General features: G+C 38.2%; 1 protein-coding gene across 19 annotated transcripts in view; it reads left to right on the top strand.

The window, feature by feature from the left end:
• The window catches only part of Nrx-1 (Neurexin 1), a 119,347-nt gene that overhangs the window by 25,794 nt on the left and 78,814 nt on the right, over window positions 1-14,739 (top strand). For 18 of the 19 annotated variants that reach the window (XR_010949063.1, XM_067762395.1, XM_067762394.1 and 15 more), the window contains 10 exons: window positions 1,625-1,678; window positions 1,772-1,910; window positions 1,982-2,131; window positions 2,198-2,385; window positions 4,524-4,682; window positions 4,855-5,007; window positions 5,541-5,657; window positions 8,701-9,085; window positions 11,794-12,164; window positions 12,258-12,378. Coding sequence is in view for 18 of the 19 variants with exons in the window: in XM_067762395.1 (XP_067618496.1) it covers window positions 1,625-1,678; window positions 1,772-1,910; window positions 1,982-2,131; window positions 2,198-2,385; window positions 4,524-4,682; window positions 4,855-5,007; window positions 5,541-5,657; window positions 8,701-9,085; window positions 11,794-12,164; window positions 12,258-12,378 (1,837 nt within the window). In the remaining variant the exon portion in view is untranslated. The remainder of the gene's footprint in view (window positions 1-1,624; window positions 1,679-1,771; window positions 1,911-1,981; window positions 2,132-2,197; window positions 2,386-4,523; window positions 4,683-4,854; window positions 5,008-5,540; window positions 5,658-8,700; window positions 9,086-11,793; window positions 12,165-12,257; window positions 12,379-14,739) is intronic. The other variant, XM_067762407.1, reaches the window with a different exon arrangement.

Below are 14,739 nucleotides of genomic sequence, written 5' to 3'. Positions count from 1 at the left end.
GGCAGAACTGGAGGAGACTGGTGAAATATGAACCGATGGAGGGTTGATGGTGATTGGAGGAGCGTTGGCCAACATTTCCCCTCGAGGCCGATCAGTAACTGTTGAACCGGTGTATAAATATCCGGTAGAGCAATGACTGATGAGTTCAACAACCGGTGTCTTGGACAATAAGTCGTAAGTTCGTGCTCGATAGCAATGGGGAAAGTGATCTGCTCACTTAAGCTGTTGATGTACAGACCTATGCACTTTATCAAAGAGCTCTAAAGACCTTTTGTAAAATGCTTATCGTTTTACTTCAATGTAAATAGTTGTGTGACCAATTGGCGGAGCGAAGGAGCGACTGGCGCGCCTTGTTGGACAGCCATAACGGTTTAGACGGTTAAGCGCCAATTAAGTAAGTAAGTAAGTAGCTAGCTGCGCGCAGCGAGTTAAACATTTAAATTTTGGTTAAAGGTTGCGTATTGCTCACTTTTCCAATTGCTTGGACCTATATCTTAGCCTTATGCCAAATATTATTGGCCTTGGTCAGAGTGGTAACGATTTTGAAAAAATGTTCCCAGCGGGGGGAGTATGAACTCTATACAAAACTCCAGTAATAATCCGGAAACAGTTCCGGAACTATTCTGAATTCTTATCCGAAATCTTATCCCAATAGTCCCGTAATGATACCTTAAAAAGTCTCATATCAATCTGGAAATTTTACCAAAGTAATTAAAAAGGAATACCACTCTCCGAAAATAGTTCTAAAATGATGCGAAGGTAGTCCCGAAATTATCTCAAAATGTTCCTGAAATGATTGCAAATACAATCCGATACTTGGATGTGTGGATGTCCAGATGCTGCTATTTGTAATCAAATTTTGATGAAATTTGACACACAGACAGAAACTAATCTACAACAATTTGCTGAGTATTTTGCTTTGAAATGGGGCGAGGTTCCCTCGTTCTTGGAAAAGTTGTTTATAAACTCCACGGAAAACTATTTCAAATGATCTTGAAAAAAAGTGTCCGATATCGTCCATAAAATAGTTTCAACATCGTCTTGAAATATTCTCGAAAACAAATCCGATGAGATCCATTGATAAAAACGAAATTGTTCCGAAATAGGCTCGCATCGATTTCAAAAATAGTCTCAAAATGATACCAAAACATTCCCTAAATTATATCCAAAAAAATTTCCAAATGGCCAAGAAATAGTCACGAAATAATCAGGAAATGATGCCATACTAATCCCGAAAACAACCCAGAAACGTTCCTCAAATTATGACAAAGCTAGCAAAAATAGCATCGAAACGAAGAAGATAGCACTAAAATTATTCAGGAAATAAAATCGAAATGATCAGGATGTATTCCCAAAATCTTCCGAGGTCATCCAGAAGTCAATACCAAAGCGTACCCGATGTGGTGCGCATATAAAACCACCATCTAGCCATTTTGTCGTGATCGACTCACAAACAATTATGATGTAACTGTTTCCATGAGGTATGGGATCCGCCAATTCATAATTGCATAACTACCCAGAAGTTATCATTAATTTGAAGTACTGTATGATTATGCATTAAATATATATATTTTTTGTATTAGTTGAGTATATCTAAAATAAACAAATTTTGCCTTTTTTCTAGTGTGGAGATGGCCCGTGTGATAATGGTGAAATGCCCAAAGAAAAAGTACCCAGGGTATGTTATTTAAAAAGAGTAAACTTTTATTTTGGGCTGATTTGAACATTTAGATGCTTACTAAACTTTTTGTGCATACAATTTTTCACGCAGGGTGTACGTGGTGGTAATGCTACGGATGCTTGCGAACGTAGTGATCCTTGTCAACATGGCGGCATTTGTATCTCAACTGATGCAGGACCAATATGCGAGTGTCGCAATCTGGAATACGATGGACAATATTGTGAAAAAGGTAAATACTTCCATCCAAGTTTATATGGCACATATCTATGCTGCATATATGACATTCTGATTACATTTTAGAAAAAGCGCCTTCTGAAGCAACATTTCGCGGTCAACAGTTCCTGTCATATGATCTCGGCCAAACTAGCGCCGAGCCGATTGTGAGCGCTCAGGATGCTATTACGTTATATTTTCGCACGCGTCAACCCAATGGTTTACTATTTTATACAGGTTCGTATACAAATTGCTAAGTAATAAAAAAATTCGCAATGCAAATGATTTTGTTTATTTTATTAGGGCACGGTACCGATTACTTGAACTTGGCGCTACGCGATGGTGGTGTTTCACTTACAATGGGACTGGCTAATGGTAAACAAGAAATGCATATCAAACCATCTAAAGTACGTTTCGATGATCATCAATGGCATAAAGTAACAGTACATCGACGAATTCAGGAAATATCTTCGATAACCAGTTTTTGTAGAGTAAGTTGAAAATAATGTCGTGGAAGTTGTAAATAAGAGGAAACCAGGCATTCCTGAGGGAAATAGTTCTGAGGATATGACATTAACAAAACATTGGCTGAACTTCATTCGTCTTACAAAGATTACTCTCTCTTTACGCTAATGAACTTAGTCTTTCTGATAATGCAAATTACCTAAGAGCCCTAAGAATAAAGGGCTAGCAAAAACATGCAGGAAAAATGTTGAACAAGCCAACTAGTGTGAGGGAGTTCAGACGAAGTGGACTACATCAATAACATGCTTGGTAACTGGAGACATTGCTGGCCACGACATTGGTCAACAAAACAATCAACAAAAGGGCTCAACAACTGCCTGACGTTGAGTTTGGATATAGTTTATATAACGGACTACATCTGCCAGATACAACATATCAGAAAAGTTTAGGAAAATGGTAAACTCGCTCTGGGAGTAGAGATTGGCATTTTAACGGACGAATCTGAAAAGAGCTAACTGGCTCACTGATGGTTCGAAGTTGATGAAGAACGTCTCAGTATATTGGAAAATCCTTCCTGTTGCAGTTGCAAGGAGGATGGTGAGGCGGATTTAGTAAGTTACTTTGTGCTTCATTGTCAGAACTGGGCGAATGTAATATTATCATGTGTTTTCGGAGGATTTATCTAGGGCACATAGATAGCTAGATTGATAAATTTTAGTGGCTGTATCTTGCGTCACCATTATTACATGTGGTACCACAAGTGAGCTTAATGCTGCCTTAGTGAGGTTTCCCCTACCGGGGAAGCTACTCAACCTAACCTAAGATCTACAAGAACAACAAGACGTGACTTGTAAATATTCATCATGGTTTTGCAATGTTTTTAATTACTTCATTCATGAGCCTTAGCATTAAAGTAGAACATCAGCTACTATTTTACTCCGGTAAAATGGAACTAGCCTTAAAATATAAACCTTTTTGAAACTGAAGAAACCCATAAGGCATAACAAAAAGACACAGGAAGAAAAGCAGTGTGGAGGATTCCTGTATCTTATGTCATGCTTTTGGATTGGTTTGACCAAAAGCAACATTGAGACTTCTCTATTACCCTCTTCAACTTTATACAATAGAGGATCCCCTAATATATCATGTCAACTGTTACTTAAATATTATCTTAAAGAAACCTGGCCCATATCCCGATAATCCTACCAGTGAGATAATGACGACAAGACCTCTGCAACCACCTCAAAGGGTAATACTGGAAGTATCCAACGATATTCAACTACTGCGTTTTTGAGTTTCCTGAAAGTATAGAGAGCCGGCGCAAAATAATTCGCAGCACTGCACTCCAAAGCGCTTTGTCGGCTCTTGGTAAATTCTAGTAGTCGCCACTTTAACGCCTTTGTCACACCAAACACCAGTGGTTCCATCTCACACCCCGTAAAAGTAGCTTATTGCGGCCCGAGGTACCGAGGAATTTTTCCAGCCAGAAAGCAACACTAATAAATTGTTTTAATTAACAAAATATTCACGTCATCAGTGGAATACCTAACTGCTGACATAACACGCTGCGCCGTCTCTATAGAAACAATCGAATCAAACCGGTGCAATACGTTTTGGCGAGTTGTTAGATACTTGTAGCAGCATTGCTTTTGTAAGGTTTTTTTGTATGAGTTACAACAAGAACAACACTACATCAAGAGCGATGTAAGAAAAAGACTTAAAGTCGGCTAAGCTTATAGTATGGTCTAGATGTTTTATTTTATTAGAATTGTGTAAGGCATTTCCAAAGCCTCATCCGCTGTTATTGCTATTTAACGTTGAAGCGTGGAGGTTGCGCTTAACCAAAACCTGTGCCTCAAATGAGCTACCAAACTGAGGATCCATCGTCTCTAGCCGACCGCACTAAAGGGAGGGGGGGGGGGGGGGGGAAGGGTCGCTTTACAAAAGGGTTTCTAAAGTTCCTAAGAACAGACCAACGGACAACTGCTAGGAGGCGTCTGCAAGGCGCTTAAAAATGTGCATCTATTGGCAAAACTATGTGGTTATGCAATACATTTACCTCTACCGCACCCTCAACTTCCTTCCGTCTCCGAAAATGGAACGTCTGGTTTTCACTTATTTTAACAAAAAATTTTATTTAACTATACATTTTATGTAATTACAGTTAGTAACTGTTGTGGATGATGTTTACACCGATCACTCACATATAGCTGGCAAATTCACAATGCTCTCATCATCGCGTGTTTACGTAGGTGGCGCTGTTAATCCACGCGCTTTACTTGGTGCACGAGTTCATAATAATTTCGTTGGCTGTTTGCGTAAGGTTGGTAAAGTCTGAAGATATTTAAAGTACTTTATTAGAAATAATTTGATGGATAACCGCATGTTTCTGTCAATTCCGTTCTTGTTAGCCAAATATTGAGAAACTGGCACTTATCTCATTTAAGATTACTTTGAACAATAATATTCTATAAACTCATCTTTTTTTTTTCAAGGTTGAATTCTCGGCTGACACACTGTTACTGAACCTAATCGATTTAGCCAAAAGTGGCTCAAAATTAATTCAAGTTGCTGGTAATGTGGATTATCAATGTCCACTCGGGGATCCACAAGATCCGGTTACATTTACTACACGCGAATCACATTTGGTATATATCGAGTTTTATACATCAGCCATAGCAGGATTGTTGAGTGTAGACCAAAATGTATGTCGGCCCCTGTGTAATATGGTGTTTCAAGAGCAAAACGTCAAATAAAAAAGCGCAACCCTTTCAAGGGATTGCGAGCGCGACTTTAAGCTTATTTAACCCAATTGTCAAACTCATCTACCCATGGCGAAACTTATTTCTTTAGCATGCTATGGGGACCCTAAGTTCTTCATCGAGCTAGGAGGTGGGTGCGGTATGACCTAGAAAGTTCAATGTTATCATTGAAAATTGTTCCCGAGTTGGTCAAGCTTGTACTTTAATGCTTGTTACCGGTATGTAACGGATCTATATTTGGCGAAAGACTATCAATATCGATAGTACTCCCCATAATCTTCGAGAAGTGTCTTTATCGCTACAACAACAGTGCAAAGGGGGTCTACAGTTATGTTGGTCAACACTTACATCTTTGGCGTGAATATTAAATGCTTACACGATTATATTAAATATTTTATTTTCTTGCTTTCATGTTGAAGATCCTACCACCATGGGAAACTGGCAAACAAAGTTCTATTTCGTTTAAATTCCGCACCAAGGAACCCAATGGATTGATAATTATGGCTACTGGTTCGAAACAGCCACGTTCAAAAAATGTAAGTAAATGTAGGAGACGAAGATATATGTAGTCTGAGATTGTTATTCATGACCGTTAATGAATTATGAATGCACCAATAGGAGTTGAAGGGTTATGTTCCTCAGTGTGAAAAAAAAACTTACCGGATCTATATCTAGCAAGGGCAGTTCATATTGTAACGAATTTCGGGGAATTCCGACTATTATGCACCTTCTGCTAACGTCCGAATCGCTAAACTGTTGAATAAATCGCTCCAATGTTCAGCATTGCAAACTGGTATTTATTTAGATTACTTTGGGGTACTTCACAATTATATTTCGCTTCACAATTAATAAATAAAAATAAATGTAAGGCGCGATAACCTCCGAAGAGATCTAAGGCCGAGCTTCTCTTCCAATTTGCGTCGTGCTCCTCTTAATTTTCCCTACAAATTGGCCGGGCGGGACCTACATGTTTTATGCCGACTCCGAACGGCATCTGCAATGCAGATAAGTTTTCACTGAGAGCTTTTTCATGGCAGAAATACACCCGGAGCGCTTGCCAAACACTGCCGAGGGGCGATCCCGCTTAGAAAAAATTTCTTCTAATTTAAAAACCTTATTTCTAAAATTTTGATGTTGCTTTGCCCGGGGTGCGAACCCAGGGCATACGGTGTGGTAGGCGGACCACGCTACCATCACACCACGGTGTTTAAATTAAACTGATTGCTCAGCTTGCGCTGCTTTTATACTCGCTATTGCTTCGTTCGCGTATTTCTCCTAAGGTCTAGAGTTTCACCTTCTAGAACTTTTGTATCTCCTGCTTGGTTACCATCTATATGCATGTATATTCCCCTGCAAAAACGCTCCACGTCATCTGACTAGTAATTTACGGTCATTGTGCTCGGTCACTGTAGTAGTCATATTCATAGTCACATTTGCATGGGCGAGAGGAGATTTTTGACCAAATTTTCCGTTTCGATCCTATTAATGTGATCGTGCCGTGTGGCTGTGTGCGTTTTTGGTCACACGATTTTTGCAGGGTCGTAGTTTAAGCTGGAGACATTGGTGCTTTATCGGTAACCGTATCGGTAACCTTTTAACAGCTGATTCGACCAACCTTATGAGAATCAATGCAATCGATTATTGGTGCCGCTAAGGTCGTAACCGTATCGTAGCCAACCAATTGGGTTTTGGTTTCCGTCGTAACGATAAATAGCTGATTACGTTAGGGATACGGATACAGCGATACGACATACGGCACCAATGACTCCGGCTTTAAGTTTTCTACTGCCATATCCGTGTGCATATGTGAGTAACTGCTTCGGCTGATGACTACATGTGTGTGTGTGGGATGAGATATCTCTTCGTCGCCTTCTACATTAGAGTGGCTGCTTTATTGTTGTTGTGCATTTATTTAGTAGCAGATTAGTGATGCTAATATTCGTCACAATATATTACAATCACGCGAATAGGGAATGGCGATCATAAGTTTCTCACAGCAGAGCAGGTGTGTTGGGGGGAGGGCCTAGAAGTCTCGTTGTAGACATATCAAAACGTTCGCGTGATAGTTGGGCTATACATCAAAGGTCCTAGTTACCCAACTGGATATATGTTCGGCAAAGAAGCAACTTCAATTACCTCCATAAAATATGCGCGAAGTTTCTTTATAGCTAATACAACAACAACAGCATACATCGTACGAGCCAGCTCGTATAAAAAATACACCAACGGGTTCAGTACAAGCGTACTAGGAACTATGACATTAGCACAAGTTCCTAGAATATCTAGACTCAGAGTAGGCAAGATGCAGCTGTCCCTCACTTTTTATTATACTCTTGTAAATAAAAGGTAAAATGCAAAGCGTTTAGTGCTTCTGTGTTAAGAGAAGAAGTACAATTGAGGTATTGGAATTTCGCCCAGAGCAAGATGCATGCTCCAAGTACTAAGATATAGCGTCCCAAAGCTCCCTAATCCTGCGTCACTTGGAACACTATTGGGGACTGCTTTATTAAAACAAAAATGAACAACATCTGTTCTGCGACAGTATTCGATATAAACTAACAGAGTTTGATTTGATTAGGCCTCTAGTAATCTGTAGTCTGCTTGGGCGAAAAAAAAGAAGTCTGTACTGCACAACTATTTAGCGCATTGCGAAATTTAATTAAAAAACCTATTTTCCGGAACCTCTCAAAATGGAAGGATATGAAGCCCGGATAAAAGATCATATACGCATATTGTTCCAACATTACACTACAGTGTAGTGACTACACTCACGCTCTCAATCGGTGTTACTCCATACAGTACAATTATTATATGGTAACGAATTTAGGGAAATGCGCTTATTCCAAACCTTCTGCTAATGTTGGAATCGCTAAACTGTTGAATAAATAATTCCAATATTCAATAATGCAAAATGGTCTTTATTAGACTACTTTAAGAGTAATTCACAATAACACTTATATTTCACAACCAGTAGCGTGCTTAAATCAAAACTGATTACAGATTACTCAGCTTGCGCTGCCTTTATACTCTCCGTTGCTTCATTCGCATATTTCAATTAAAGTCTAGACACTTCGCCTTATAGAACTGCTGTATCTGCTTGGTAATTGAGCTATATATCCATGTGTATGTGTGAGCAACTAACTTCGGCTGATGACAACATGTGTGTGCGTGAGTTATTCTTCGTCACCTTTTATGTACGTTGGTAAATGGATTATATTCATGTACATGAGAGTGGCAGCTTGCTTTGTTGTTGTGCCTTTATTTACTAACAGCTTAGTGGTGCTAAAATTCTCCACAATATGACGGATTATACCATTTAGAAATACTAGTCTTACGCTTACACCTTCAGGATCCTTCCATACCATGAGCAAGAATGTTTACACATCAAACAATATCAATCTGTCTGTTATGGACCGCAGTATCATATCTCTGACGCCAGCATACAACAAGAAATTTACTTGAATTAATTCCCGGACTTCTTATATCTTGACTACAATAATGTTCACTCATCAATCCCAACATTGTATTGCACAATAACTAAAATATTCTATTCAATTGTTTTATTCACTCCTTTTACAGGCCGTTCTATTTGCCATTGAACTATTGAACGGGCATATTTATATACATTTAGATTTGGGTTCGGGTGCGGCTAAGGTGCGAGCCTCACGGCGTCGTGTGGATGATGGTGATTGGCATGATTTAATATTGCGGCGTAACGGACGTGATACAAAGGTAAGCGTCGATGGCGTGTGGAATGAGTTTCGTACACCGGGCGATGGTACAATATTGGAATTAGATGGACATATGTATGTGGGTGGCACAGGTCCAGCGTATAATAATATTGCTTGGCCACCTGCAATTTGGACGGCAACTTTGCGTCAAGGTTTTGTCGGTTGTTTTCGTGACTTGGTACTTAGTGGTAAAGCGATTGATATTGCAGCATTCGCACGTTTGCAGGACTCAGGTAACTTTTTGTTATTGTTGTATTTATTAAGTCGGATCTGTATGTACTATATTAGGGTGGGTCGATATATTAACCGATATCGCGCCATCGATTATTCGATAGGATTTGGACTCAGGAAAAAAGTTCCACTATGCATAACCAAAAAAATAATTTTCGAGTCTGCGAAATTTCATTTTTTTGACTTTTTTCCTAAAAAAATTTTCATTTGATTGTAAAATTTTCATGTAGGGTATACGACCCAAAAATGTCAGCTAAAAACGTTGGCGGTAACAGTTTTTTTTGGACATTTTTGGGTCGGACAGGGTATACATGACAATTTTACAATCAAATGAAGATTTGTTTAGTAGGTCATGAAAAAAACCTTAAAAATCAAACTCGAAAAAAGGCAAAATAATGAAATTTCGCAGGCTCGAAAATTATTTTTTGGGTATGCGTAGTGGAACTTTATTTCCTGAGCCCAAATCACATCGAAAAATCGAAGGCGCGATATCGGTTAACTTTCGTCCATACAAATCGACCCACCCTAATGTACATACATACATATATAAATGTTTGTGCCATATAAATTAATTGGTCCCCAATTATTTATGCTAATATGTGAAAGTGATTTACTTACTTACTTAATTGGCGCTTAACCGTCTAAACGGTTATGGCCGTCCAAAAGTGAAAGTGATTTAGCTATGGTTATAACACGCAAATGAAAAGGGTCCATGACCACGAACTGAACTCATAAAATTTATGCCATTTTCTGTTCTGAAAATTTGTTTGACCCCAATTTCTTTTATAAATTTTTTATTTTTACATTTTATTAGCCTCACGTGGAATATTCATGGAAACTCGATTTATGTAAAAATAGGCAAATGATTAAGCCAGATATTTCCTTACTCCATTAAACCACTTACCAATTTAAACTCAAATATATTTGGAAGATCAGCTTTACTTACGTCCGACCGATAGACAAAGGAAACCCTTGAAATGTGAACTGATTTTTCTGCAGTCTTTAATTTGGACATAGGAAATGATAAAATGATTTGCCTGTTCTACATATATATGTCATATACATATGTACGTGTATTTTAGGCTGAGTTTCCCTTCCAATTTACATCGTGTTCCTTTTAATTTTATCTACAAATTGGCAAGACGGGACGTACATCTTTTACGCCGAATTTGACGTCATCTGCGAAGCCGATGAGTTTTTACTGGGAAGCTTGCCATAGCGGAAATACACTCGGAGTACTTGCCAAATCACTGCCGAGGACGATCCCGCTTAGAAAAGCTTTTTTCTTATTCAAAAAACATGTTTCCTTACCCGGGTATTGAACCCAGGGTCTGCGGTTTTTGGTAGGCGGAGGACGCTACCACCATACCACGGTAAGTTTGAACTGGCCGCTCCGTAAGGACGTCACATAGACTGAATGAGTCCATAGTGTTACCAGCAGTTTGCTTAACGACCAAACTAATAAAACCTATCAGGAACCAGTACCTATATTATAAAATAACTCCGTTATTTAGGCAAATACTAGAAGCTTTCTAGGACCTATGCTACCTGCTGCTTCTAGATCTGATAGCTTTGCAGCTCCTGATAGCTGGAGTCGTAGCCTAATCCAACTCGCACTTGCTACATTTGCTATCACTGACAAGGCCTAATTTAAAAGCATATGACGACAGAAGGCAGTGTTCCGTCAGAATACCCATCATGAGCCAACAGTTCCCTCTTTTCAATGATAAGAGTTCGTGTAAGGACCTGCATATGATCTTCGGCACTTTTCCACACCGCACATGGTCTATAATGTACAGCTCTTACCTTCTTTTAATCATACCCAATCTGATTAGGATATCTACGGCGCAAGCTTTGAGAGATAAGCAATGTTTAGTTGGCTCGTCCGCTTTTTCATTTCTTTCTATCCCCCTATGCTCAGCGACCCAATATCGATGTTTGCTTCTACCTATCCCGATTCTTTCCAGGTATTTACACTCTAACACATTTGCCTTTTTGTCTGCTGGCCTGTCAATGTAAAAGTTGACGCGAAGTAGTCACGGCTATTGCTTCCGCCTGAAAAACACTACCGTGAACTGGCTGCTTGTAGGGTTTGTTGATTTCTGGATCAACGCAGTATACCATAGACACTATTCCTTACATTATTTTGGAGCCATCAGTGTACACGTATCACCTCGTCTGCCATTTGGGCACCCTTGCGCCAACCATCCACCTCCATTGTGGCTCTAAGAGATCCATCGAAGCGCAGGTAGGGAGTTAGGTATTCTATTCGCCAAATATTTGATGACTCTGTACTGTTATACCCGCATGGTCTGCACTCATGCTGCCCCGAGGCATTGAGTCACGTTGCAGTTGTTAAGGCTGTATTCTTCACCACCAGGTGGAATAAGCGGAATGGCATGCAAGGCGTGGGAGTTGCGTTCAGGGCTCTCGTTGAGCTAAGCATTAATAATTTGCATTCCCCCTCTATCTTTTGAGGAAGGTACTTTTTTGTATGGCCGCCTACGATACTTTAATTATCTGCTGTACACAAAAGTATGTTTGCATCTAAACTTGAGTATATGGAACATTGTTGTGCTTAATGTCCACGTTAAACTACGAAATGTTCCAACAACTCGAGTCAACGGCGAAAAATGAAAATATATAATACAATTGAAGCATTTGAAAATTCTGAAATATAACGACACTTATATAACTCAATCTCCTTTAGCATCGGTGAAACCTTCCTGTCATGTACAAGCCAACGTATGCGCTGGAAATCCATGTTTAAATGGTGGCACCTGCATTGAGGGTTGGAATCGACCGATTTGTGATTGCACAGCAACACTTTATGCGGGACCAACATGTGGACGAGAGCTGGCAACTTTGGCATTCAATGGTACACAACATATGACCGTTTGGTTGGGCAATGGACAAGGCACAAAAACACAAACTGAAGAATTGATTATACGTTTCAAGACGTCACGTCCAACTGGCCTCATACTATTGACAAGTGCCGAATCGAATTCACCAGATCGTTTGGAAATTGCTTTGGTGGCAGGACGAGTGCGTGCCAGTGTACGATTGAGTGATCGTGAGAAGGTGAGCTATTGATTTTTGAGTGGTATTTCTTACAAAAAAAACCTAAAATTTATGGAATGTTTTTATTTGCATGTTTTTTTTTTCTTGTTTTAGAATTTACTCGCGGGCCAATCGGTTTTGAACGATAATAATTGGCATACAATACGCTTCTCACGACGTGCCTCCAATTTACGGCTACAAGTTGACGGGGTTCCTCCCGTCAGGGGTATGTTATGTATGTATCACCAGCACTTCTATTTGCCCTACTACGTGTCGTGCCGTGTCGTTTTTTTCATTCTAAAAATAATTGAAAAAAAAAAAACAATACAAATTAGATTTATTGAAAATAGTTAGCATTTAGTTAATAATTCAAGCAAACAGATTAAGGGACAGATATTGGAAATACTTTTGCAAGAAATAGAGAAAAAATAACATTTTTATATTTTTGTTTTTTCTCAGTTTTTGTTTTCAACAATTTTTAATTTTCTTAATATTAATCGCCAATTTTGTCTTTTGTTAATCGAGTGCGTTAGTGGGTCACAGAACAACATACACATCAATACATACATATTTCTATGTTAAAGCGTACATATTTTTATACAAAATTTCAATGAACATATATACATATGTGTAAGCAAATTAATACGGTGGCCATTATACTGCTAAACATACTCGGCATTCCATTTACTTAAATGAATTAATACGAACATAGAGTTTGGTCGTTTTGTCCTGAACTTGTTCAACCAACCGAGTTTCCAAATGAATAAGTGAATGAGTTTTTGATTTTGGTGCGTTTTGTTCTTTTGATTCTTTGTGCTTTCGAAAAAAAAAATTTATGAATAACAAGTAAGAAAGTCTAAGTTCGGGTGAAACCGAGCATTACATACCCAGCTGTACACTTGAAATGTTGTTGTTGTTTGTTTTGTGTGCTTAATAGTGTTACAAGGCTGCGCAATAATACATATACATATGGTTCTAATTTTCATTTAAAAGAAGCAAAAAGGATACAGAGGCTAACACCAATGAGCTTGAGCGGGTAATAATGCCGTTTTCCTTCAGATATGGGAATTTCCCTACTGTTTATTTTAAAATAAAGATATAACAGAACAATAAACATAAACTCACAATGGCCATTGTACTAAAAAGCGTTATTACAAAAAAACAACTTTAACTAGAAATAGCTTATTACCTGCATCTACGCACTTTTACAAATTCTTCTAAATAAAAGAAGACGATTTAACCGATTTAGTCCATTTTTTCCGAAAATATTTCCTGTTAAGAGGCTTACATGTGCACCAAATTTTTCGTCGAGTTATGGCTCTAGAAACGTTGGGAAATGCATTGTAAGAAAGGGGCAGTGCCACGCCCATTTTTCAAGATTTTAATTTTTTTCCAATTTCTTGTTATAACGGCACAAAATACGATTGGTACAAAACTATTTTTCGCTAAGATTTAACTTATTATTTTTGCCTACGACCCTTTTAAAAATCTTTTATATAAAAGTGGGTGTGGTATTTAACCGATCTCGTCTATTTTTTCTAGAAATATTTCCTGCTATAAGGAGAATTTGTGTACCCAATTTTATTACGATCCGTTAATTTTTCTTTGAGTTGTGGCTCCCGAAACACAGAAATTTGCTTAGTCATAAAAGGGGCGGTGCCACGCCCATTTTTTAAATTTGAAGTTTTTCCTATTTACTGTTATAAATGCACTTTGAAAATTAAATACCTTTGATATAAAGCTCTTCCACGACCCTTTTAAAAATCTTTTATATAAAAGTGGGCGTGGTCCTTAACAGATTTCATTAATTTTTCTTAAAAGCTTTCCTTGTAGTAAAGGCAACCTTTCTGCCGAATTTTGTTACGATAGGTTTAACGATTTTTCATTTATGATTAATAATATTTGTAAAATTGATTTTATCACAAGTGGGCGGTGCCACGCACATTTTAAAATTTTTTTTCAAATTTTTATCAAGAGTCTCAATATCAGTCCACACGTCAAATTTCAACATTCTAGATGTATAATTTACTAAATAATCAGGTTTTTTGTGTCTTCCAAAATGTTATATATATAAAAAGTAGGCGTGGTTATCATCCGATTTCGTCATCCGTTGTCAATACCAATCTATTCTGGGTCTAGATAAGCTCGTGTACGAAATTTGGTGAAGATATCTCAATATTTACTCAAGTTATCGTGTTAACGGACAGACGGACGGACGGACATGGCTCAATCAAATTTTTGTTCGATACTGATGATTTTGATATATAGAAGTATATATCTATCTCGATTCCTTTATACCTGTACAACAAACCGTTATCCAGTCAAAGTTATAATACCCGGTGTACAAGTCCAGCTGGGTATAAAAAGAACATTAGATGAAGAACCGAGAAAGTAAATTAAATCACTTTAGGAAACTAAGAATCCTAACTCTATGCAAACGTACGAATATTTGTATATATTTTTTTTGTTCAAAAGTACATACATACATACATACTTATGTATCAATCCATCACCTCAATCACAATGAACTAAGTAGTTGGTGTTGCAAACTATCGATGGAAGAACATGGCTACAATAATAGCGAATGCCAATATTT

Source organism: Eurosta solidaginis, chromosome 1 (genome assembly GCF_040869045.1).
Source record: "Eurosta solidaginis isolate ZX-2024a chromosome 1, ASM4086904v1, whole genome shotgun sequence".
NCBI lineage: Eukaryota > Metazoa > Arthropoda > Insecta > Diptera > Tephritidae > Eurosta > Eurosta solidaginis.
Note: the sequence above shows the minus strand (reverse complement) of the source record. Positions and strands in the feature narration are given on the sequence as shown.